Consider the following 24701-nt stretch of genomic DNA (forward strand, 5'->3'; position numbering starts at 1 on the left):
CGGGGGGGAACAAAACACAGGCTGGGATACACACTAGAATAATGAGACGCTCCATTTCATGCTGCATGAGACTGGAAATGGCATCTGGAAGGAGGTCGATAGTGCATCTTCTCAGAGGACACACGGCAGCCTTTTCTATACCACCTACGTCAAGGAAAAAAAAAAAAGAAGAAAAATACTGCAATGCAGCTTCCAGCTCAGTCAATTAAACGCCAATGGACTTCACAAGCTGTGACAGCTCACAACAAAACTAATACACGGCGGCATAACAGTGTGATTGGTCCCACTGAAACCCTTTTCAAACAGCCCTCAGTGGGAACACGAGGTCCTTTTGCCCACTACATCTCATGTCAGTTAATAGAAGGAGGGGCGCGGGGCAGAATTATCACTTTGAATTATGCAATCTAATAAGCAGTGTTTAAACATGCAAATTAGGAGACAGGACGGCCCTCGTAAATTGTCAATTTGTTTGCCATCGGGAGTGAGACATGGGAAAAAAAAAAAAAAGAGAGGTTATTAGGGAGTTTTTTTCTTCTGTAAACAAAGTAAAGACTGCACGCACTAATTGGTTAGTGGCAAAATGTTTTACCATGTCCTTATTTTCTTAAGATAAGTAAACAAATGGGTTTCTTTACCAGCGGCACAAATGTCCCCGCTCCGTGGCGGTAAGTGAAGCTGTGAATGAGCAGACTGTAAAAACTAACAGAATTAGTGAAGTTCCAACTGCTCCTCGGGGCCGCACAATAAACCGCACGGTGTGTTAACTTAACGACCGAGTTGCCCGCTTGTTTTATTTAAGAGGGAAACATGAAGAAGACAAAAAAACTGACCCCGCACAGATCCATCAAACTCTGGGGGGGAAAGCATTCAGAGCTTTTCAGTAATAGCCCAGGGTTTGGGCGTTACCGGTTCGATTCCCGGGAGGACGTTGAACCCTCCACAATGAAATCATTCTAAACGTTTCCCTGTTGAAAGTCAATTGAGCGGCTCAGCAAAAAAACATAAATGTGAGCGGAGCTATAAAAGTGAGCTACTGTCCCCCCCCCCCCCCCCCACAGATCCTGCATTTGTGTCGGCTCCAGGATATCTGCTGGGGATTTAGGGTTCATCTAACTAACTTCACAAATCCCTCGCTCTTTACTTTACAGCATCTGGTTGGATTTTTGAGGCATCACCCAATTTAAGACTCATGAATCCCATCGGCGCCCACAATTTGTTTTGGAATACATTTTTCGGAGGTACAAGACTCACGAAGGGCAAACATTTCTCTCGTGAATGTCAGAATGCAGTTGGGATGCTATGTTGGGTATGAGATATTCAAGTCATGTACAGAGGAACAAGATATGCTCACAGCTCTGTGTCGCTGCACTTAATACTGGCCATTAATTATTGCTAAAAATTAAGCGCAGCTGATGAGAGCTCATAAACTTAAGGATGGGACCAATTAAAATGGTGACATGCTGATGGCAGATCAGCAAAGCCAGTCACCCCAGTGGGACCATGCCTGTCGTCATGACAACCCTCACAATGGTTAACAGATTAAAGCGATGGAGACGAGCGCGCACTAGCTTGACTAAAAAGGCCTCGCTTCAAGTGACGGAAATAATGCCGGTGGTCAGTTTAAACCAGTTTTCACTCATTTGAAAAAGCACTCGCGTCGACATTCAAATGAAATATTGACGTCCGGCATCGATGAGCTCGGCAGTCATGTTAGCGCCTTGTTTACCTCATCGGTGTTGTAAATGATTTGCAGACCGGAGCAGATCATCTCCACCAGGTACAGCAGGAACAGGGAAACGGCATCGATCTGCAGCAATGTCAGAGGGAAGGGCAGAGCGGACGAGATACCATTAAAACATTTTCATTTTTTTTTTTTAAATCACTGTCATTTGTACACAACCTGATATTTCAGGATTCGTCAATACGGGTGTCTTTCCAGATTCGTGAGCTTTATGTCAGCTATCAGGCCTTTGGCATTGGGCCGGTTTCATCAATCATGCAATTTACTTTAAAGTTGTTGGAGAATAAATCACAACCAAGGACTAAATGTGCATGAACCAATATACAGCTTTGATGATTTATGACGTTTCCCTTGTCACAACATTGTAATTCAGACTTTTCTATTGAGCTCCTCACGAGAACTGAAGTCTCCATCCAAACGTTACGCACCAATTTGGACCTCTGAGCTGTTTTAGTGTCCGAGTCCATTCTCCTGCCCTACACGCATGCCAACATACGGCTGAGTTTCTTCCCTGACCACCGCCAGGAAAAACATTTTCTATTTTATGTGAGACACACACACACACACACACACACACACACACACACATACATGCACACACGCAGCCTCCTTTCTGCACTCATCTGCTCGCTGGCTGACCTGCAGGTGGTGGTAGTCGCTGTAGGAGTGCACCTCGTCCCCGGTGACGACGTGGAACACCGAGTGCAGACACTTGGAGGGGCTGGGATCCTGTTTGAACTGCTCCACCTGGTAGAGAGACGCACGGAGACCGAGAGGACAGGATGAAAGGGAGAGGTCGAGGGGTGAGCGCGGGACCAGAGAAAGGGAGGGCGGAGACAGCCGTTTCCCTCACTGAAGGCACAGTGGAGCACAGTAGCAGCCTCGAACACATTCAGAAACACATAATGAGGAACCCTGTAATGGGTTAATGCATAGTAATGAACTGCCATGGTAACGTCTGTTGTGCTCCAAAAGGCGTTTGGCTTTTGGGGTCGTTTACTGAGGCGACCTCCTCACCCACGTCTTTACATCTAACCATCACACCTCAATTGGCACTTCCAACTCCTTTCAACAGACTTCCTCTCTCTCATTTACTTTTATACTTTATTTATGGCCTTATTCATTTGGCCTGTGTCATTATTGGCATCTTTTATTTCCGAGGGAATAGGCTAGGGGTATATATTAAGGCTATATATGCGATCATTTCCTAATAAACAATGTATTGACTGATACAAAAATCATCACTTACGACCTACTAGAAGTGTGTGGTGCTATCTCCATCTGCAGAGACCCCATGCTGTATTTTCTCCTCCCCACAGTAACCTCCTCCCCAATAAGCAGGGCTGTGCAGCCCGCTCTCATTCCCAGGTCCTTTGCCACGCCCCTGGGCTGCACCTTCCCACATGTTTGTGCGGATGCTATTTATGTGCGCCAGTCCCGCTCTTACTTCCTTCTCTTGCTCGCTCGGCCGCCGCTGCTCTCTTTCTCGCTCTCACAATTTGCAATGCTATGTTTACAAACAGCAACCAACAATATGACCACGTAATACACCTTTAAGGCCGTGTTCGGCTTCCCAAAATGCAGGACGACGTGAATCCACAAACATTCCAGGGACACATGTAATCTGTGGTTTCTCAGATCAAATAAACTGGGACCGTCAATATGATATATACTGTGTACGACATAGCGTCGTCTGCCCCGGAACTGATAAGGGTTAGATTTAGGGCGACCGAAATACCACTTGGTTTTACGGCAAACTCATAAGACACAGAACAAGATGTTTGTCCTTTGTTGTGTTCAGTAAATTCTTCCTGGCTCTGTGTGTGTGTGTGTGTGTGTGTGTTTGCTGCATCGACTCGACTGCACCCCAAATTACCAGTCGCATCGCGCAGAGTTATAAATAATTGGCCCTTTGTCCCATTTTTTACCTCATTTATTTCTCTTCCTCCCACCGCGCCCCCCCTCTATCCATCATCAAGCTCCCCCCCCCCCCCCCCCCTCTCGCTGTCTCAATTTTTCTCTTTCTACCTCCCTCGCTTCACTCCTAACTATCCTCTCTCTCTCTCTCTCTCTCTTTCTCCTCCCCCCTTGTTGCTCCACTTCCTGCCATCCAACGGTGGATAAGACCATTGAGAGTGTGTGTGTGTGTGTGTGCGCGTGATAGTGAGGGAAGCGCCACCCCCGTAAGCAGCTAACGCTGTTTATGTTTCTATTAAACCTATTTCTGTGGAGAGACCCCTCACTCTCGCTCCAGCAGAGCCATGGTGTCAAGTGGCTCTACTCTCGGGGTATTCTGAGAGGCCCCAGATCTCACTTATTGTTTCAAGAGCTGCAATGCGCCAATCAAATTAGTGAGACACTTCAACCCTCTGCTTGATCAATCCAGAAGTCCGCCTTCATGCCTTTATTTTCAATCTATTGCCAACAAAAATAACCTCACATCTCATTAAACCGATAACCAGGTCCCTTTTAAAAAAAGATTTAAAACAAATAAAACTTCCTTGGCATTTCTGGATGCAAAAGAAGTACATTTGAGCAGTACTTTAGAAATGTCATTGTTTTTTATGATATGTTGCGTTTAGTTTAGTTTTGTCAGACTTAAAAACCAGGACAACAACCAGTTGTGTGAATTATGCACATTAGGAGAAGTTGGTAATGCATCACATTTTCCTCCACATTATAATGAGTTTTTGTATTTGTAAACAGTTTTGTAATTTTAAAGCTTACAAATTGGTTACCTATGTTTCTAAATCTTGGAAGAAACCTCAGAATGGTATATTTAGTTTGGATTATTTATAATCTACGTTGCCACTTTAATTCTTAGTTATATTAATGTCCATCTCAATGTATTTGCATCAGCAAATATGTTTTGCTGGAAACATAACGTTACTGCAAACGAAATATGCAAAATATTCAAAGCATCAACATATCTCATTAGTTTTTCCTCCAATATTTACACCTTGCTGACCTTCCCTGACCTTGACTAAGTGCTTCAGTACCTAAATCACAGAAACAACATGTAACGTGGTCTCCAGTGTCAAAGTCCAATGCTTTTGGCATAACATAAGGTCATTATACCTTTGCATCTTTTTACTCACTTAGTGGGTTTCCAGCCAAAATAAACCTTACCGACAATGACTTTGACTATTCGTTAGAGCAAACTGGGGGAAAAAACTTTTCACTTGAGAAAGTTGTCCCTAAACAACACCAGCGGGGCCCAGCTGCTTTGTTTGCTCTGAGATATTTGCCTAGCAGTGGCCCGGTGTCACGTCTCCATTAAAAATGCCATGTTCTTGGTAAGTGTTGGAGACGGGGTCCGTAACGAACGCTGCTCTGTGTAATTAACTGTGTAAACGCAGCGTTGTAATTAAGACCCTGGAAAGCTCTGCCCTAAATTAGGTCGTCAAGGTCGAGGCAGGATGAAACAGAGTGTCTTTCAAAGCACGCACGTACACAGTGACCCAGCCAGCTGCTCGATTAAAGAATGTCGTTGTTGAGGAATAGAAAGAACAAAAACCAGCACACAAACGAGGGACATATCCGGTTCTGCCTTCGGTTAGGTCAAATGGACATTTTCCATTCGCAGCCTGCTCATGCACACGCGACAGGTTTCCTGCAGACGTGGCGTGAAATTTCCCCCTTCGGAGTAAAAGTCTGAGGCAATTAACAGATTGCCGGTTATTAAGCCCTCAGGACTGAAGCAACCGGCTCCCGTTGTCATTTGCTATGATATGAAAGAGGAGACAGACGCGTCCGGGACTCCGCGAGGCTCTGATGAACAGCAGCTCAGAAACACACCTTTGATCTGCAAGACAGTGTGTAATTGCGTTGTGCGCTTTTATATGAACGCAGCAGCCGAGTGCAGGAACACTCAACGCTCAACGCTCAACGCTCACCTTATCAGCCTGCCTCATGTAGCAGTAGAGGATCCCTCTCATGCACTTGATGGCGGAATGCTCCAACTCATGGGTCCGCCCCATATCGTCGTCGATGCGTCTGCATAGGGAAGGGAACGGGGAGAACACGACGAGTGGATGAACACACATGAATAACACATGAAGAACACCTGAAGAACACCTGAAAAACACCTGGAGAATATCTATATAACAGGTGAAGAACATCTGAACAACCCATGAAGAACACCTATAGAACACATGAAGAACACGTGAAGAACATGTGAAAAACACGTGAACAACACATGAAGAATACCTATAGAACACATGAAGAACATGTGAAGAACATGCGACGAACACATGAAGAACATGTGAAGAACACGTAAACAACCCATGAAGAACACCTATAGAACACATGAAGAACACATGAAGAACACGTGAAGAACATGTGAAAAACACGTGAACAACACCTGAAGAACACCTATAGAACACATGAACAACACCTATAGAACATATGAAGAACATGTGAAGAACACGTGAACAACACATGAAGAACACCTATAAAACATGTGAAGAACACATGAAGAACATGTGAACAACACATGAACAACACATGAAGAACACATGAAAAACACATTAACAACACATGAGTAACACATGAAGAACACATGAAAAACACGTGAACAACACATGAACAACACATGAAGAACACAGAAACAGATTTTAAAGGACGATTCTGGTTCATTCCGACTCGGGTCTTACTGATGTAGTTAACTTTTCACTCACCAAAGTAATCGCTGTGATTTGGGGAACATTGCGTCATCACTACAACAAAGTCAAATGGGGCAAAAGGATCGCTAGAAGTCAGATGATTGATGATACATGTAAATAAACAGCTGAGGCAGATTATCTGGAGGTCAAACGACTAACGTGGAGGTTTGCTTAAAACCTGTACAATCATCAGACTGTTCTTTGTGTGTGCTGCCGCCACGTTGTCAGACTACAGCAATTAACTCGGCGAGTTTAATTGTTCCTACAGTTGTAACGTTTGTATTAAACCGGAGTGACCCTCGAGTCAGACTCATTGTGTGGCGCCTGTCATGGACATGCAAAAACTAACAAACATTGGCCTTTGCTTTGGTTCTGTCGGGCTGTGTGAAACCTTTCATTTGGTTCGTGGCGGTGCGACACCAAACAACTGGGGGGGGGGGGGGGTTCTCTACCTGTCCATCATTAGTTATGACGTACAACCTCCAGTTGCAGTAATAATACTCACGAGGAGTTATTCCTTCACGAAGAGGGTAAACAAAAGGTGCAATAAAGTGCTGAACGGATTTGCTGTCAGTCTCTACGTGGGTCCATGTGCTGCTGGTTATGCGGTATCACAGTCACCTGAGCTGCCATGTGATGTGTGTGTTGTTTACGCCTCTTTATTCATTTGAAAGACGTGGGTGGGAGCACATATCCGAGGAGCGCCACAAAGCAATCATTTCCCTGACAATCGGAAGTCCGCTGGAGGTGTAAAAGTCTTACCGACTGTTGACAGAAGGAATTAAACCGAGCAACTGTATCCTCATGACGTGGCCGGCCTAAATACTTCATCAGTGGCGAAAAAAATCAATGGGAAGTTTTGTAAAACGATTCACTCGCATAAGTATTTTTATTTTTTTTATTTTATTTTTTTTTTACTGTGTGCACAAACACTTTTGATAAATGTGTTTTCAAGAGAGTAATATTGCCAAGAAGCCACCCAGAAGTCAATCGATTGCGGTTGCAGGGGCCACACATCCCTACGCGGGGCTGGCAGATCTCGGATGCACATCTCCAAGGTCACGCTAACGGTGACTTTGGGTATCGAAAGAGGGAAGGCACGTCGCCGCGGTGACGCTTCAGTGGTTAAGTGCTCCATTAATCACACGCGCGAGTCTTTTAGTTGTGACCCTCCGCATCAAAAGGTGATCGCAGAGGATACAGCAGGCAGCTTCTCATCGGTTTTAAAGCACTTCATTATCCGGACTACAAGCGTCCAACGCTGTGCTGCGCAAGAGGTGACCGGACCCGGCCCGACCCGGCCCAGGGGGTCGCAGTAACACACCCGGCTCTTCGGACGGAATTAAGATGCATCAGGAAAACACAATGGGTGTCAGAAAGGTGACAGGAAAATATTAACACCAACTCATCAACCCGGCCTCAATAAGGAGGAGGAGGAGGGGGGGGGGGGGGGGGGGGGGGGGGGGGGGGGGGCACGACAGCAACGATTTCAACTAATAGATATCATGAAACTCCCCCAGTTTATTACTTACATTAAGGCAGTTTTTATTTTTGTGTTACAAACTTACTGGAAATGTATGTTTAAATATGCAAATGAGGCATGGTCTTAATATTAGTATTGCATTTCCAGAAATCTCAACATTGGAAAAAGCTAAGTTCAACATATTTCTTTCATTTTGTTGAAATATCAAGAGTCAAAGAAAAATGAATAGCCATACGGATCTATTTTCACCATATTTTAAGTAATACAAGGTTTTATAAATCAGGCTATGAATGATGAATGAACAGAATACAGATAACAATGAATCTGGAATGTGTCGTGGTGCTGTGTTACTGGAGTGGACGTTCTCAGAGAAATACTCACTTTAAGAAAATTGCCTTTAGAGTTATGCATTGTAATATTGCATACATGTTGAAGAGACTAAATCTCTTACTTTTACATTTCACCGTGAACTTTCCCAAACCGATCTCACAATTGATCAGTGCATGTAACAACTATGTTTTTGTCTGGGCTGTCTCCTCTTTATAAAAAATATCACAAATAAATAAAATGTAACAAAATAAAGAATAAAATGTGACTCTACATTTTATTCTTTATTAAAAATGGATCAAACTTATCACGTCTACTTAGAGTAGGAGTTTGTGACAAATGACACACACGCACGCACGCACACACACACACACACACACACACACACACACGCACACAGCAGCTGGGCGTGAAGTAAGTAATGGCACTAGCCAAGCCTGTCAGATGAGAATCATCTTAATTAAATCCCAGTGACAATTCTAAGAGGAGGCAGCCATGACTGATGACTGAGATCTGCCGCTGGTCACATCACTGCAGTGAACTCTATTTTTACCCTCCCTCCCTCTCTCTCTCTCTCTCTTTCTCTCTCTCTCCATCTCATCCCTTCACTCCATCTCCCATTTGTTCTCCCTGACTCTTATCTCTCCACATTTGCTTGATCTGTCCCTCTGCCGACCTCGCCCTCACTCTCTTTCCCTCTCTCCAACTCATCTACCATCTCAACCTTCAATCCCTCTCTCTCTCTCCCTCACGCTCTCTCTCCTTCTTTTGTTCTCTCTCTTCTCTCCCCTCTCTCACTCCCTCTCTCTTTTTCTCTCTCTCTCTCTCCCATTACAGGCCCATTTTGTGAGAGTGTTCTCCCTTTAAACTTATTATGGAGGAAATGTAGACATAAAGTGCAGGGACGGTTGATAAAAGAGTTTGGGGCCTCTCAGTGAAATTCTTAAGTGTTCTTCTTGAACCAACAATCCCCAAAAGCGAAGCCTTCAAATGACAGAGGCAGACTAGAGATCAGGGTCAGTGAGCATGAAATAGAGGAGAGTGGAACAAAACCAAAAGTCAAAGAAGAAGAAGGGACCCAGCTCAGGACTCTGGGTCTGTTCTGCTCTATAAAGAGTGATCTATCCATCTATTTTAGTGTGCTGGAAGAAATGTAGTCCATTCGAGCCTTATAACACAAATTATATGACAAATATTCAAATCTCAGCTGCGGAAATACAATGATTTTGACAAATTTCTTTCAATTTGCCCTATATTTATGTACTGAAGTTATTCAAATTCACCTTTCTTCTTGTTCATTTACCTGTCACTTCCTCTTCTCCTTTATTTTCCATGATGTATAGTGCTTACTAATCGCAAAAACTGGATTGAAAGGACAGTTCATACCAAAATAAAAATGTTTTGTTTTGCTCCCACCAGCTACTTATCACCCGAGATTGTTTTGCTGTGAGTTGCCTAGTGTTTGAGAAATGGCCCACAGAGATGACGAGCCTCATAACACTGTCTCTCTCACAAATGATATGACAAATATTAAAATCTCAGCTGATGATGATTTTGACCATTATTTTCATTTATTGTCCACTCGCATATTCACATGCACACGCACGTATTTACCTATCCGCTACTGTATATTGCAGCGAGCTTTTGACTAAGAACTTAAGTTATGGGGTGTCAGTGGATGATCTCTAGGTCATTTATTATCAGTAGCTGCAACCTCCAATCATGCGGACAAATTAGGGACGTCATTCAGAGAACCAGCAACATTTGTGGGGAAAGCGCTTTTAAAGTACGTTTTTGGTGAGAGTCAGAGACACATTAGAATATCTCTTATGTGATTCTTTGGTTTCTATGTTCTTGTTTTTTAATGTCTGTTATTTGTGTTTATATTTGGTGCTCGTGTGAAACGTGTATGCTGCCATCTTGACCAGGAAATGAGATTCAAAATCTCAAAAGGGATTCCTGGCACAAAAAAAAAGAAGACAATTTTGCTTAAACCCCTCCTCTGGCAATGATTGTCCAATCACAGCGCAGCATCCGTAACTAGGCATGGCAGATCTATCAGGTATTGGCTTTCCCCACATGTTGAGGTGGCGTGCAATGAGCTGTGGCAATGACACTGTTGTGTTGAGTTTGGGGGTCTTAGCTTAGCTTTTTTTCAGCCTTATTAAATGTTAATTTAGATGTGTTAAGTACTTCTTGAGGCGAGTGAAGTGTAAAGATGGTTAGTGAAACTTCAAACTGCAATATCTTCTGCAGCTGACCCCGGGTCAGCGCTAAACTACTTAAAAAATCTGTAGGATACTCTGTGTACCAATTAGTGCATCATTTCAGAGACAGAGAGACCAAACAGGAAGTGAAACGTCCCAATTAAGCCGTGATAATGAACACAAAAGAGTCCGGAGACACATTCAGCTCTGCACACTCTGCATGGATAATCTGTGTGCGAGTGTGTCTCGTGTACTCACCGGTAGGCCATGGACAAGGCCCAGGCACTGGCAGCACAGTACAGGGAGTCCCGGACCTTGGCCTCCTTGCAGGTGGAGCATGTTTTGACCGGGAACAGGCCGGTGGTCGGACTCTGGTAGTTCAGAATGGTCGCCTTGACTGGATAGAAAGAGACAGAAAGGAAGGAGGAGGACGTGGTGGTGAGGCGACAACGTTTGCAATGCTGTCATGACCTACTCAAACCCACGAACAAAAGGGAAGAAAACACAGCAACATGCTGGCTCGCACGGCTCCATTGGCTTTGTGACTCTTTGTGTAGCCAGTCCAGCTTAATGCACCCAATGTAATGGAGTCCAGAAGACTCTCACGCCGTTATTCATTTACTAGCCTTCACTGAGAACACTGGCTGGTAAAGAGCATGTAGCACTTCATGCCCGCAAACACACTTTGGTTTGTTTTTCCCCTCCTCCACACAACGCTCTCAATCAGCATCACTCCCATCACACCAATGCAGGCCTCTATTTTGATCCAGGTTTCAGATGTTCATGTGTCGGACCAGATGTGCGCTTTGCTGCGTCAGCAGGACAAGAATCAGTCTCAGAGGTGGAGGGGACACGGCACCGGATTACCAGCGTGTACATGTTCTCTATTTCCGAGCTATTCTGCACTTAAGAAGGGCGGAAATAGAATATTCATCCAGCTACTCAAGGATGGTTGAAGCTTGTTCCCTGACCTGTGACCTTCTTCGGGCTGTGCAGCTGTTGCCTCGGCGTCATCCTCTTCTCTGAATACCTCCTGTGCATAGTCAAGCTCAAATGAATAGAATAAAATGATGTTCAGGTTGGGTCAAATACAATTGGCAGACATTTGTTTCTTCATGTAATGAAGCCCCGTGGAGAGGAGCGCCGCTTGCATTACGCTGGCATGTACAGTGTACACTGTGAGAGTGTGATAACAGATGGACGACTACTGAAGTCGAGCAAAGAGTGAACGGTGATATGGAACGTGTGACTGGCTCCTGGAGGAATATCACTCGGACTCAGGGGGCCATTGTTGCACTTCAGAATACTTGGACTGTGCCGCACACGCTGACAAGAGCCCGTTGATGTTCATGCCGGTTGCTAAGACAGACATGGAGTGGTGCAAGCTGCCTTGTTTTGTGCTTTGTGCACATACTGCACCACCAGTTAGAGACTTAACTTAGACTCACATGAGGAGAAACAGGCTTCATTTCCATTTGGGTATAAGCTCTATATATATCGAAAGGAGTGAGATTTAGATACTTCAACTTCGAGAACACCGATTTTTGTGAACCATTGCAGCTCCGGCGGGGGCTGACCTTGACCTCTGGTCTCCCTCTGAGAGACTTTACATCTGTTTAAAAAGCGGTTAAGAACAACAGATGATGCATGATCTGTCTCTCCTTCTGCATACGCATCAGAGTGGAAATGAGAAAACAAGCCAACACTAGTGTTCATTTTGGCCTTTCGCATAAACTTCGATCCAACATCTTGCTTCCTGAAAGTCACCCGGTGAAAACACACACATGCCAATGGTTTATTGATATGAAATGATACTGGGGCTGCACAATAAAGCAAACTTTGATCCCAATCGCAAAATGGCCTCCTTCCATTTTCAAATCGCAGGAGGCGCAACAAAAAATGAATAAACCATTTGACTATTATTTACATTACACTACGGTAAGCTGGTTACTGTCAATCCTCATATACTAGCAGCATGTCAGTTAGAAGCGTCAGTGAATCATACGTTTTGGTTTCTCCAGTTCTGGTCCCCTTCTTTCTCCCTACAATTCCTTTCAGTCAGATGTCAAAGTAAATCACATTCTCGCTGTTCGACAGTTCCTAGTGATATTTAATTACAGAGCTACGTCAACACTTCGACAGCGACTCGGCGAGAATGTAGCTCGCCACGCTTGGCCTTTTTAAAGCTTTGTCACTATTAGGGTGAACATATTTGAGCTAAATGCTACAGTGGGTTGGTATTTAGTCACAGTCAGGGCGTCACTGATGTTATTAAAATTCACCTTTCTTCTTGTTAAATCACCTGTTTATGCACTTCTTTATTTCTCCTTTATTTTGTATGATGTATCGGTGCTTATTAATCGCAAAAACAGGATTGAAAGGACAGTGCATACCAACCAAAATAAAAAATGTTTTCCTCCCACCAGCAGTGCTACTCGAGATTGCTTTGCCATGAGTTGCCTAGTGTTTGAGAAATGGGCCACAGAGATGATGAGAAATCTTGACCCGGTTACTCGAGATAATCCACGGACCTTGTTGAGAGCGACCTCGTTGTGGCAGCGAGGGTTGAAAGAAAATAGTTCCTCCATGATCCTGCTCATAACAAGGTCTGTTGAGTTTTTCCAAATGTTTTTAGGCAGCTCACACCCACACAATCGAGACAGATGAATAGCTAAGAGGGAGAAAAAAATACAACTTTCCCTTTAAATGTTACCTGATTGATTGTGAAACAATACAACTTTTACCCCAGACGTCTAGACGTCTAGAGATCCCAAAATTAAACCGCCTCATGAGTTGCAATCCCTCCTGTAAAGTGTCCAGCATCAGGTAGTGTGAAGGGGGTGTGGGGGTGTGGTTGTGACTGTGAATGTCTGTCTGCACTGAATGGATGAGCGAAGATAAACCAAGAGGGTTGGAGTTCATCCAAGTTCATGCTCAGCATTAGTTACCGAGGACAGAACAACGGATGAAAGCTCCCAATACGAACAGATGTGAGGTCTCCAATAATATATGCTGAAATATTACATACTCAAACAGAAGGCCTTCAGAGAACGTCATTTATCAGTTTCAAAACACACAAGCACAAGCACACACACACACACACACCCACACACACGCGTGTGTGCACATCTTCCCCTCACTGCTGACTAATCCGTCTGGAGGGATCACTTCATTTTTCATCAGAACGTTATGCCGGTGCAGATGACGGGGACATCCATTCTGTGCCGTCGTTTGTAGCAAACGAGAGACAGAGAGGGAGAGACGGAGAGGGGGAGACGGAGGGGGGGAGACGGAGGGGGGAGACGGAGGGGGACAGGGGGGGGGGGGGGGGAGACAGATGGAGAGGATGTGCGTGGAAGAAAGAGAAGAGGATGCGTCTGTGTCTATGAGTAAAACAAACAATACATGAAAAAAGAGCGAAAGTAATGGTCACTGTGGAGAGAGACGGGGGGGGGCGTGAATTGTCGGTCTACATGGGCGCGTGTACGTGTGTGTGTGCTGCGCGTGTGTGTGCTGCGCGTGTACGTGCGTGTGTGTGCTGCGCGTGTATGCGTGTGTGTGTGCTGCGCGTGTACGTGTGTGTGTGTGCTGTGTGTCGGTCAAGTGAACGCGACGGCCACATCGGCAGTGAGATGTACAGGTTGACGAGGTGAATTAGGCAGACTATTAATAAACCTCTTAGGCACTCTATCTCCTCACACTAACTAAGTGCACGCACGCATGCATGCACGTGAAAATACACACTACAACACACACACACGCACACACAAACTAAATGCAGCTGCTGCAAGTCGTTTTTTTTGGAAGTTAGCCCGTTGTAATGGCAACAGTGTACACAAAACTATTCTATCTATTTCTACGGTCTCAGCATAAGAGTAATGAGGTGTAAACACACACACACGCACACACGCATACACACACACACACGCACACACACGCACGCACGGACAACTGTATCACACGCTAAGTGCCGTCTGTCTCCTGAACCGCAAATGCACCGTGAAACTGTGGTTAGTAAATTAATTATCCATTATTATATTAACTAAGATTTATATTATTGGTCCCAGTGTCTGTACGATAAGCTTTTTAAAGAGCAGTCAAGCAGCCTGGGTAATTGGCTCAGTGAAATGATCACATGAAAAACGTTGGGAAGCACCACGATATGCAATAGGCCTTAAAATAATAAGTATGGTGTATGTTCGTACAGCTGTGAAAATAAAGTGAAAATAAAAGGAAATGTGAAAGCTGTTAACCTGCTTTGTCTAAGAATGTGTGAAACAACGGAAATAACAGCAGTTATCTGTGGAGCTACTGTAAAACTTGACTGCAAATTAAGCGTTTAAAAACAAACTAAAGTCTTAGGAAAGAAGAATATGTTATCATACGTTTCATTTTCTCCGGAATCTGAGCAATGTGTCTCGTCTGCTGCAACTCAAGTTTGACACAATAATGAATTTCTTAGAAGATCACAGTTTTTTTTTTTGTTATGTCAAATGTGTTTCACAAAATGAATACGAGCACGGTAAAATAAGTCGCAGAGCTCTGATGCCACTCGATTTGGAATCGAGGGGCTCGAGGTGCCATCTTCCTCAAAGCAGTCACCCTGAGACGCAGCACGTAAACAATGGGCGCCACACTGCAACTTCCTCTGGATGCAAATCAACCGTTGGGAGTTTTCTGCCGAGCCATCCATCAAGCTAATGTCCCACTAAATCAGCAGCTAATGTCTCAGACGCACACAGCCTGCTCTTTTACAATGGGCCATTTCACTGCACCGACCGGGTGGAGAAAATGAGGGAAGATGATGAGAAGGAAGAAAGGGGAAGAAAAACAACACTGAGCGATAGATTGAAATGGGAGAAAAAGAAGGAACACAAGAGATCCAATGGCTGAGATGGCATCTGTTCAGTGCCACGGCAGATGTCTACAGGAGAAGAATGGAAACACACAAACTGTTTTGGTGCCATGTCAACGATGACTTGTGTGTCTGCTCCTGCTGACGTAGTCAGAATAGGTCCCGCAATATAGCATCCGTGACATGAGGTGCTATCAAATGAAATACAAGCAGCTGAGAAAGCAATGTTGATTTAATCAAACAGTTGATCATTTTTGGGAGAAATACGCTGATTTGCTTTCTTTCCAAGAGGAGAGAAGATTTATATCTATCTAACGTAGGGAGCTAAAGTCATGATGTTTATCTGAGACAGGGCTGGAATATAACCACGTACATTTACTCGAGTACAATGTGAGGTACTTGTACTCTATTTAAGCATTTCAATTTTCTGCTAATGTATACTAGACGATACTATACTATATCGGTCGATATTGTACTTAGGACTGCACTACATTTGTTTGGCAGCTTATTTATCATGTGAAAGTTAATATATTGTATATTAACTACAGCATGTTTCTGAATTTACGTAAATGTGCAATCTGATTGTTCACAGCTGATTATGTTGAAATGTGTATTTTGATGAGTGATATGAAAATATGATTAAGCTGAATTATGTTCCACAGAATTGCACAGTATGTATAAGATGTTTTGATCTCTCAATCTCAATCGTGTTCCCACGCGCAGAATAAGAACGTTTGATTAAGACATTTAAAGGATGAAATGCTCCTTCATGGGTGAGGAGTATTCTACAAAATAAGATATTTAAAAGTTATTCTAAGCTTAGGAAAAGTATTTTTTTTTAGAGATACGTGGTACTCATAACCAGGTATATAAAGTAGTTAAATTAGCAAAACTGGTTCAGTTTTAAATCCCAAAACTGCATTTAATAATTAATTTCATGAAAACAGTGTGAATACGAAAACTGTATAATTACCCCTTATTATTAACACATTATTGAATTTAAAATCAACATAATTTCATTCCACATTCCATAATTGAAATATATTAATAAATTAATTCATCAATGTGGTGGAGAAAAACAAATATCAACATTATAAATCAATTTGACACAATTTGTCAAACAAAAAACAATTAAAACCACAATGTTTTCTTTTAAACAATTCATGATTAGGTGATAGTCAGTTCTTGGGAGCTCGCAAATTAAAATAGAAGGACTGTCTAGAACAAAACATGTATACACGTTTTTTTTTCTATTCATTTGCAGGATTTTGTTGATAAATAATATTAGATAATATTGGAACTTACAATGTCTACATTACATTACATTACATGTCATTTAGCTGACGCTTTTATCCAAAGCGACTTACAGTCATGTTACATTAATACACTGTAGAACAGCTACAGGGAACAATTCAGGGTCTTGCTCAAGGACACATCGACTAGGGCGGGGATTGAACCACCTGATTGAAAAACAGAGCTGCTAACCACTGACCCACAGTCACACATCACTTCCTTCTTTGCTCCAACAGTTCTTCGAACTGTAGTCAGGTACTTGTAAGAACAGGATTTTCTGTTGTCATTCCTCATTTTCATAATGCCAATTAAATGATCCCTTCTGTCCTGTTAATTAAGTGATTGGAGACACAAGACACTATTCTCCTTTTGTGCCAAATGTATATATGCATTAAAGTTATTTGAGTGGAATATGAGGTGTCAGCAGTATGGGTATCTTTCTACTTGAGTTAAAACAAATAAATTGGGCTTTAACTACTTCGCCAGCAGCCAAAATGTTGAAACAGCGCCACCAGCGCCAAAGATGGCACTTTGCTGTGGCTGAAAACGGTACTGCACCTCTTCGCTTATGTATATGTATTGAAGTCGCTGTTGGCTACTTCAATACATATGGCACACAATTATATAGCGCAAAATTTGACATTATTGTGATGTTCTGGACCTTTACATGAGGAAATTATCTTTAACTGGACCTCCCTGTTAAATTAACTGTTTATGTGTTTTACTCCAGTTTACCGGTCATTTACCATGGTGGCAGTTTGGACTGTTATTTTATAAATAAAAAATACATTACTTTAGAATACACATATCAAGAAAATGGTCTGTTATGATATGTATATTTAGGTTACACTGTTTAACTAGTAGTCACTGAAACAGAGTGATTTGATTTGGCCTGAACCGGCTAAAAGCAAAAGTTGGGAGAGAAGTCGAAAAATCTTTAAAATCCAAAAGAGACAGATGGAAAGAATGAGCACCAAAAAAAGAAAATCATTTTAAAAAACGAGCTTGTGCTTTTGCAACGAGCCCGTAATGACTGTGAAAAGACGAAAAACAACAACGTGTTTTCTCCTTAATCTGTGCGCGCCAGACGGCATGAGCGATAGCGCCTTCTGCCTCCAGTATTATCCGGAAGGAGTCAATGAAGTGTGGCCACATTGCCACATAAATAGGAAACCATAGGGAGGTGAGGGAACGAAAAGAGGAGGGGGAGGAAAAAGAGGGAGGGAGGGAGAGAGAGATAGAGAGAGAGAGAGAGAGAGAGAGAGAGAGATGACGCAGTGGTGAGCTGCGCCAGCCGGAAGTGAACTTTCCTCCTGTCGCGAGCTTAATATTGCTGTCGAGGGGGGGGCGGCCTAGCAACAACACAACAAAGACAGAGAAAGGTTGATGTGCCGTTGTCGCCCCAGCCTCACCCCTCCTCACCCCTCCTCACCCCTCTTCCCTTCCTGAAACCGAGGGAAAGCAGGTATATTGGTAGGTGGCTCTGGGGGCCGGCGATAACAATGTTGGCTTTGTCCCCCGTTAGAATTGAACAAGCGTGTTTCCCAACACAACAATTAAACACACACGCGCGCGCGCACACACACACACACACACACGCACGCCGACACAGACCAGTGGGCTGTGTCATATCTGCCACAAGTGTGTTCATGTGAGAAAATGGTACATTCGGGCCCTTCCACGCAGGACACATTAACCATCCCTCGATCCACACCTGGGTCACCTTCCGCCTCACTGTCTACTGCGGGCGAAGGAAAAGCTGCACTTCATAAGGTCGTAAAAATAAATCTTCCGCCTGAGCCCAATCCTCATCACATCGTTTTTTTTTTTTCTTGCAATATAAAAGGAGGCGATATCAACACCCTGGGTTTGGGGAACACCAGATATATTTTCCGAAGGAAAGGAATAAATGTGACAATTCCAGGTTACAGGTTGTGTACCTATGGCCTGTTAATAGCGCCTTCATATCGGGTGCTTGCTAATGATAATGATTCACTTTTACACGTTTTGGAGCCCTGAGCTTCTCTGTTTAACGACTTGTCGCACAGTGCGGCATAAAGAAATTAATAATTTCCCTCTCCCGTTCCTGCCTGACTGACATTGGGAACACAAAAGTGTGTTTCGATCAATCGAATGTCCCCGCCTGAGCTGAATCAGACAGATCCTGAAGCGCCTCGTCTCAATGGTCCATTGAGTTACTAGATGGTGGCCTTTCCTGTGAAACGCTGCAGGGCCCTGGAGCCTAGTTTTGAAAGCACGTTCAGGTTTCACTTCTGCCAAATCCCATCTCTCTTAGTTCAAGGTCTCTGTATTCTTTACGTATACACTATGACCCCTAAAATGTCACAGGTAGATGTAAAAGTTCTGAGAATCTCGAGCTGCCTCGTGCTTGGAAGAAGAAGCTCCGAAGCCAGAGATATATAATAATCATTATTTAATCATAACAAACAAGAGTCATCTGTATACATACATGGTCCCGGCCCGGACGCGCTCACGTGATTTTGCTTCCACAGTCTCCTGACTTAGCCAGCAGTTTGGCGTCATCCCAAAAGAGGAATTTGCGTCTTACAATTAGTTTTATTCGCAGTCCATTCGCTGAGCTAAGCTCCCATTGGTTAGTGGAGATATTCATACAAATACCTTTCAGAGACACAGCATGCTACGTTGACCAGCGAATAAGACATAAGGTTCACACCTGAAGGTTAGTTCCATTCGCCACTTCAAAGAATGCCTCCAATCGATAAGCTAGCGGGGTCAAAGTTCACACTTCCGGTCAAGGACAGGAAGTTCCCCTTCAGAATAAAACCTATTATCCTGCCTTCAGAATAAAAGCAACATCTCAGGTTTCAATCGACATCCCTTTTAACTGTTGTCTAAACAATAAAACATCATTCATTCTCATGCATCACATCAAATCATTACATTTGTCATCAACAAACAGAATAATAAAACAGTGATCCTCTCTTGTGCTTTATAATACATTCCTCAGAATATTCCTCAAATTAATGATCATAACTTTCTGTATGTATTCATTTAAAACATAACCTCTCTTATCTACATGTGCAAGTGTATATAAAATCCACTACAACTCAACATAGAGAAGCACTGGAAAGCTCCAAGCAGGGTTATGTGGGCCTTTTTCTTGACAGCACTGCATACTAGTGATTGTAAATGAAGGTACGTTCATCAGATTTCTACAACTACACACACAACTGTGCACGGCACGTGGACACAGCTTATCAAAAATGTATGATTACACTACATTCGTCTGGAAAAGAAACAAAAACAGATTTTTTTTTTTTTATAGCACTTAAAGCTCAGAAGCACCTTCTACGAGCACGCAGCATGTTTTATTTGTTCACGTCTGCTGTACCGTGTAGTACATTGTGGTTCCTTCGACGACAGCAACCGGGAAAAAAAGCCAAGCTTACGTTCCACGGTGGCCAAAATCAGCACTGACCCTCGAGGGACAGCGTCCTGGACGGTATTACCAGAACCCTAACAGCCAGAGGCGAAGCATACTCAAACCAAACTCTATCTGCTTGGACCACGTTGTGTGGCCGGCCCTTTCCATTGTGTTGACGCCTACAACTGTTAAATAATGTCAAGATAGATAGATAGTTTTTGTTCCACTGGGTCTTTTGCTCCACTACCACTTCTTCACCTCCGGCCTCATCTCCTCTCCCCAACGTGTCCAACACAGCTGTAACCAATAGGATTCAGTTTAGGTTGTTGCAGTGCCAGGGGCCTTGCTATTGTGCACGTTGGCTCACTGGCACACCTACGTGGAACGGGCCCCGTCATCAGTGCCATTAGTTACACCTGTGCTTTTATGTAATGACGAGTCAACAGCCCTGACACGAAAAATGGCCCGTCATTAAACGAACAGATGTCCATTTGAAGATGGTGTCCTGGCATTGCGTCACATTTGAAATGTTAGCCGTATGCCGTTTAACCTTCTGCCGGCCTAATGACCCGGGCCACACAAGCGCTCATGGCGGCAATATTTCATACCAAGTTCCGTTTTTTTTCTTCTTTTTTTTTTTTTAACAGAATCTTCATTTCCACATTGAAGCTGGCGTCACTTTGTTTCCATCCAGATTTTGGGTTATGTCCAAAAGCAATCCGAGGATGCTATATGTTGAGCTGCGTGGGAGCTGTGTATGATTTCTTTAGTGTGCACCGGGAGGCAGCGCTGGCTGGCACGGCGCTGCAGCCACAGCTGCAGGTAATTTAGTAATCAGCACTAATGTGTATTCATCTCTCCTGCGGCGAGGCTGGAGACTCTTCCGCTGATTGCACATGCCAGGATCATCACCTGGAATTGGGTTGCAGCCGTCCGTCGCCATCCATCCTTAGATCCTAGTAATGGCTAAGATATCTACGTTGATGGCAAAATATGCAAATCGCAGTTTTTAAATAGTATTTAGAATGAGCGGGATATATAAGATTATGCTAACCCACCCGGCGTTATTTGGTCATATATTTTTTATAGTTTTGGCACAACGTTCTGTTGTTTTTAAATGGTGTTTTTTTGGTTTACATCATTATGAAACGGCATCTTTATCAAGTCTTGGTCAAATATGTAGACCTTTTTAGAAGCGATTCGCTTTACACATGGCAGTACGTGTAAATATTGAGTAAAAAGTAATCTAGTTTGTGTACATAGTTATATTTATGCTTATGTAATTATCTGCTTTGTAAATGCTGACATTATAACTAGCCTAAGTTTAAACCTAAGTAGCAGCTCCTGGGTTTTCTAGAGCATTAGTTTGGCCGCTTTTTATTTCTGTTTGATATGGCCAATATGTTTGAGGAAAGATCAACAATAAAGTACACATGCATTGGGTGTGAGTGTGCTGGAAATCCCCTCTTTGTTAGGCAAATGTAAAAAAAAAAAAAATTCTTGGAAATATTACTGAGACCCTTAAAGTAAATTTCAAACGTAACAATTTGTAACTAAAGTAATATTCTATTTTTGTTTGTTTGACCAGAAACAGAAGTTCACACTTGGCTGGAGTAAGCTGTGTGTGTGTGTGTGTGTGTGTGTGTGTGGGGGGGGGGGTACATGATGGGATCTCTTCTCTATCAACATCTGGTCTCTTCCATCCTATCCTTGTTGCAACTCCCACATGACCCTCCACTGACTCCTGGATAACAAACACGACCAACTGAGTGCAAGCCAAGTCAAGACCCCTGATGTGGAATTAAATTCAGGGCAGCACTTGCTGGGTGAATGTTTTTGTTTCTGTAACACCAGCGAACCCCCAGTGCAGCTTTTATCTTGCCAGGCGCGAGCAACTCCTCTCGAAACCAGACAGTACGTCTGCACGATGTAATCGCTGTACCCGAGGCTGCAATTTGAGCATATTGCAACGGCAAAACAACCGGCAGCTTTACGGTCGCATACATTCTGTGACATTTGTTTCAGATAGTTTTGCATTATATGTAAACTAAACTTTAGGTGAGCCCCTCCTCACAGTACTGCTCGGGTTTTCCACAGTGAAGACTTACCGGCATTGTAATAGCGGTCCAGCTTCTCCCATAGGGGCTCGTCCTCACGCTGGAGACTGGACAGCTTGAGAGGTTCATAGATGGAACCTGAGGAGAGACGCATATATTACAAACACACTTTAAAAAGGGTTGCAGTTTCAAATACTGACCTGCAGAATATTTTCACAAAAAATAAATAAGGCAATAATTAAAAATGAGTCTCAATTAGGTCTCGCCACCTTCTTTAACAATATGCCTTCATGACTAAACTGGACTGAGGCCAACTTGATAAAGGACAACGATTTTCCTCTTAGAGTTACTTTGTGAGTTTATTTTCAATCTTGAGACAATAGTGTTATTTCATATACTGAAAAAAAGCAGGTCTGCAGTCAGTAATTGCTTGTAAATAGACTTACCCCATACAATTATCTTATTCACAAGTCATTTAATTAAAAAAAAGTAGAGAAAAACAAACAAACCCAAAAAAAAACACATGCCATCCATAAACTGGTTTTCACTGCAACACATCACATCACAAGGCGCTCGGCACACAAAACAATATTCAGGCCCTGAGCTAAAGATTCAAATGGTAATGTTGCTCGCCACTAGTTATTTCCTAACGTGTTCCTCTGAGCTGAGCTGAGAGAGAGAGTTTGAGGAAAACCTCCATCTGTTAGACTTTCTCTATTTTCAGACAATTTTTCCTTTGCTGAGATTTGCATTTTAATAGGTTTGACCTTGGGTCAATACCACAGGTACTGAAACATTCACATTCTGTCTGAAATTAGCATAATTTCCATCAGCTTAAAAGTTGCAGGGGACAAAGCCAATCCATCTCTTTTTAAAGATAACACTATAAAAGAGCAAAGAGGAGGTCCAATATTCCATTTTAATTTCTAACACGAGATCAGACAACTGTGGGTATTCGGTGTTTGGCTGGTTTTAAACATTCCCATGACTAACTTCAGAGATGGAGCCCTCTGACACTATTATAGATGGAGTATGTCACATGACCCGATTAAATCTGTTCATCTATTTGGTGTCACTTCTGGGTCTGTCATGTTTACTGTGGAGGAACAAGTAGATTACTCATATGGCTAAACCAACATAAGACACTCATTGGATTGGATTATGGGTTGCATTACACTATTTTGCAGTTGAGTTTTGCCAACAGCCCGAGAGAGCGCGAGCATGTGAATGTCTTATGTTTTGTATTATCGTGATATAATAACATTCTCATGTTCGGATAAGAAAAAGATCCCCTTGTGTTCTTTACCCGTGTCCTCTCTGGCCGCCTGTGTGTGGCCAACTGCATTGTTTTCCTCGGATATGACGCCACTACTTACCAAGTCTGTGTGTTTTCTGGTGAGGCCGGGCACTCGCGGCCACTGAGGCGGCCATTCTCAAAAGGTGAAATTAAGGCCAATCGTCTCTCTCAGCTAAATCACAAATCTACAGCAATTCACAGGAAGGAGTTAGTAGCATGACAGACATAGATTTATTTTAGACATGCATGAATCAACAATGTATTTACACACCCTGGGTTATGAGGAACATGAAAAGCAAGCAAGGAATTACAATGCATCGTATTTGCTTAAGAATGACAGTTATTTTAGAGAGTATAGGGAGTCAAGATGAAATTATGAATTATGAGAATAACTTCAGTAAATTGAGACAGCACGTGATTGATTATTGTCCTTGATGCTCCACTTCAAAATGCTATGGTCTCATGATGCTGTACTGCTGGGTTAATACTGAAAATGGATGCACCTTGTCACATGTGTTTCACTTTGATTGATAGACAAGTCATAATAGCTGCCCTCAGATGAGGAGACGTTTCCCTTTGCATGCTTCACATGTCTTTAAAGCTGCAGATACGTAATCCCGAAAGGAGAGCAGTTATTATGACATACACACTTGATGATTTATGGAGGTCCAATGTTAGGAATTTTGTGTTTAGTATTACGATGAAAGTACAGATAGAATAACTGATCACCCGTAACACTTTTTATGGTAGTAATGTTGTTGTTGTAATCCTTGCATTGTACAACAACCTTCAACGTTTTATAATGGGATCACTTTCCCTTGAGAGCCATGCCAGCGTCCACGGGCCCCACTGCTCACAACCACATGCACAGTTAACTAGGGGAGACCTGGTGAAAGGCTCTTGAAATAGCCCCTGGCTGCTGCACATTTACACCTCTGACCTTTCATGCTTGTACCGTCACTGCAGTGGACAAAATAAATGGGCAGATTGGACCAATTGTAAACCCCGTGTACAGTGGCGTTACAAACAGACAGTCTCACGCAAGCACTGGCGCCGGAGAAACAAACGGGCGCGTCACGCTGCACGTTGTCATGCGAAGTAATAAGTCTGACCTGATCTTTTTGATCGGGCTCTGAATTCCAGGAGTTTCCAGCCGACATCTACCAGGCTCGCCATGTTTACACGGTGTCAAGTCTGCCAGAATGTTAAAGGCTTTCCGGTGTTTCCCTTCAAAATAAAACAAAGGCGGTGGGGCTCCCGAAGAGCAACATGATTTAAAGTGGATCAATAGGCAATTTATGACAGTGAAACGTTTCATTTCATATGATTGAGTATCATTGTATTGTATTTGTTTCAATCTATTAACTTTAC

General features: G+C 43.1%; 1 protein-coding gene across 3 annotated transcripts in view; it reads right to left on the reverse strand.

Annotated features, from left to right (window-relative positions):
* phkb (phosphorylase kinase, beta) overlaps positions 1-24523 on the reverse strand; it is an 85050-nt gene extending 60527 nt beyond the window's left edge. For 2 of the 3 annotated variants that reach the window (XM_034560668.1, XM_034560684.1), the window contains exons 1-6: positions 24443-24516; positions 22085-22171; positions 10681-10819; positions 5638-5737; positions 2381-2488; positions 1727-1807 (exon numbers count right to left, since the gene is read on the reverse strand). In XM_034560668.1, coding sequence (XP_034416559.1) covers positions 1727-1807; positions 2381-2488; positions 5638-5737; positions 10681-10819; positions 22085-22171; positions 24443-24506 — 579 coding nt within the window. In that variant the 5' untranslated portion in view covers positions 24507-24516. Of the gene's footprint in view, positions 1-1726; positions 1808-2380; positions 2489-5637; positions 5738-10680; positions 10820-22084; positions 22172-23409; positions 23516-24442 lie in introns of all 3 variants that reach the window. The other variant, XM_034560678.1, reaches the window with a different exon arrangement.
* Between the last annotated feature and the right edge of the window lie 178 nt (positions 24524-24701).

The sequence above is a fragment of the Cyclopterus lumpus genome, chromosome 3, assembly GCF_009769545.1.
Source record: "Cyclopterus lumpus isolate fCycLum1 chromosome 3, fCycLum1.pri, whole genome shotgun sequence".
Lineage (NCBI taxonomy): Eukaryota > Metazoa > Chordata > Actinopteri > Perciformes > Cyclopteridae > Cyclopterus > Cyclopterus lumpus.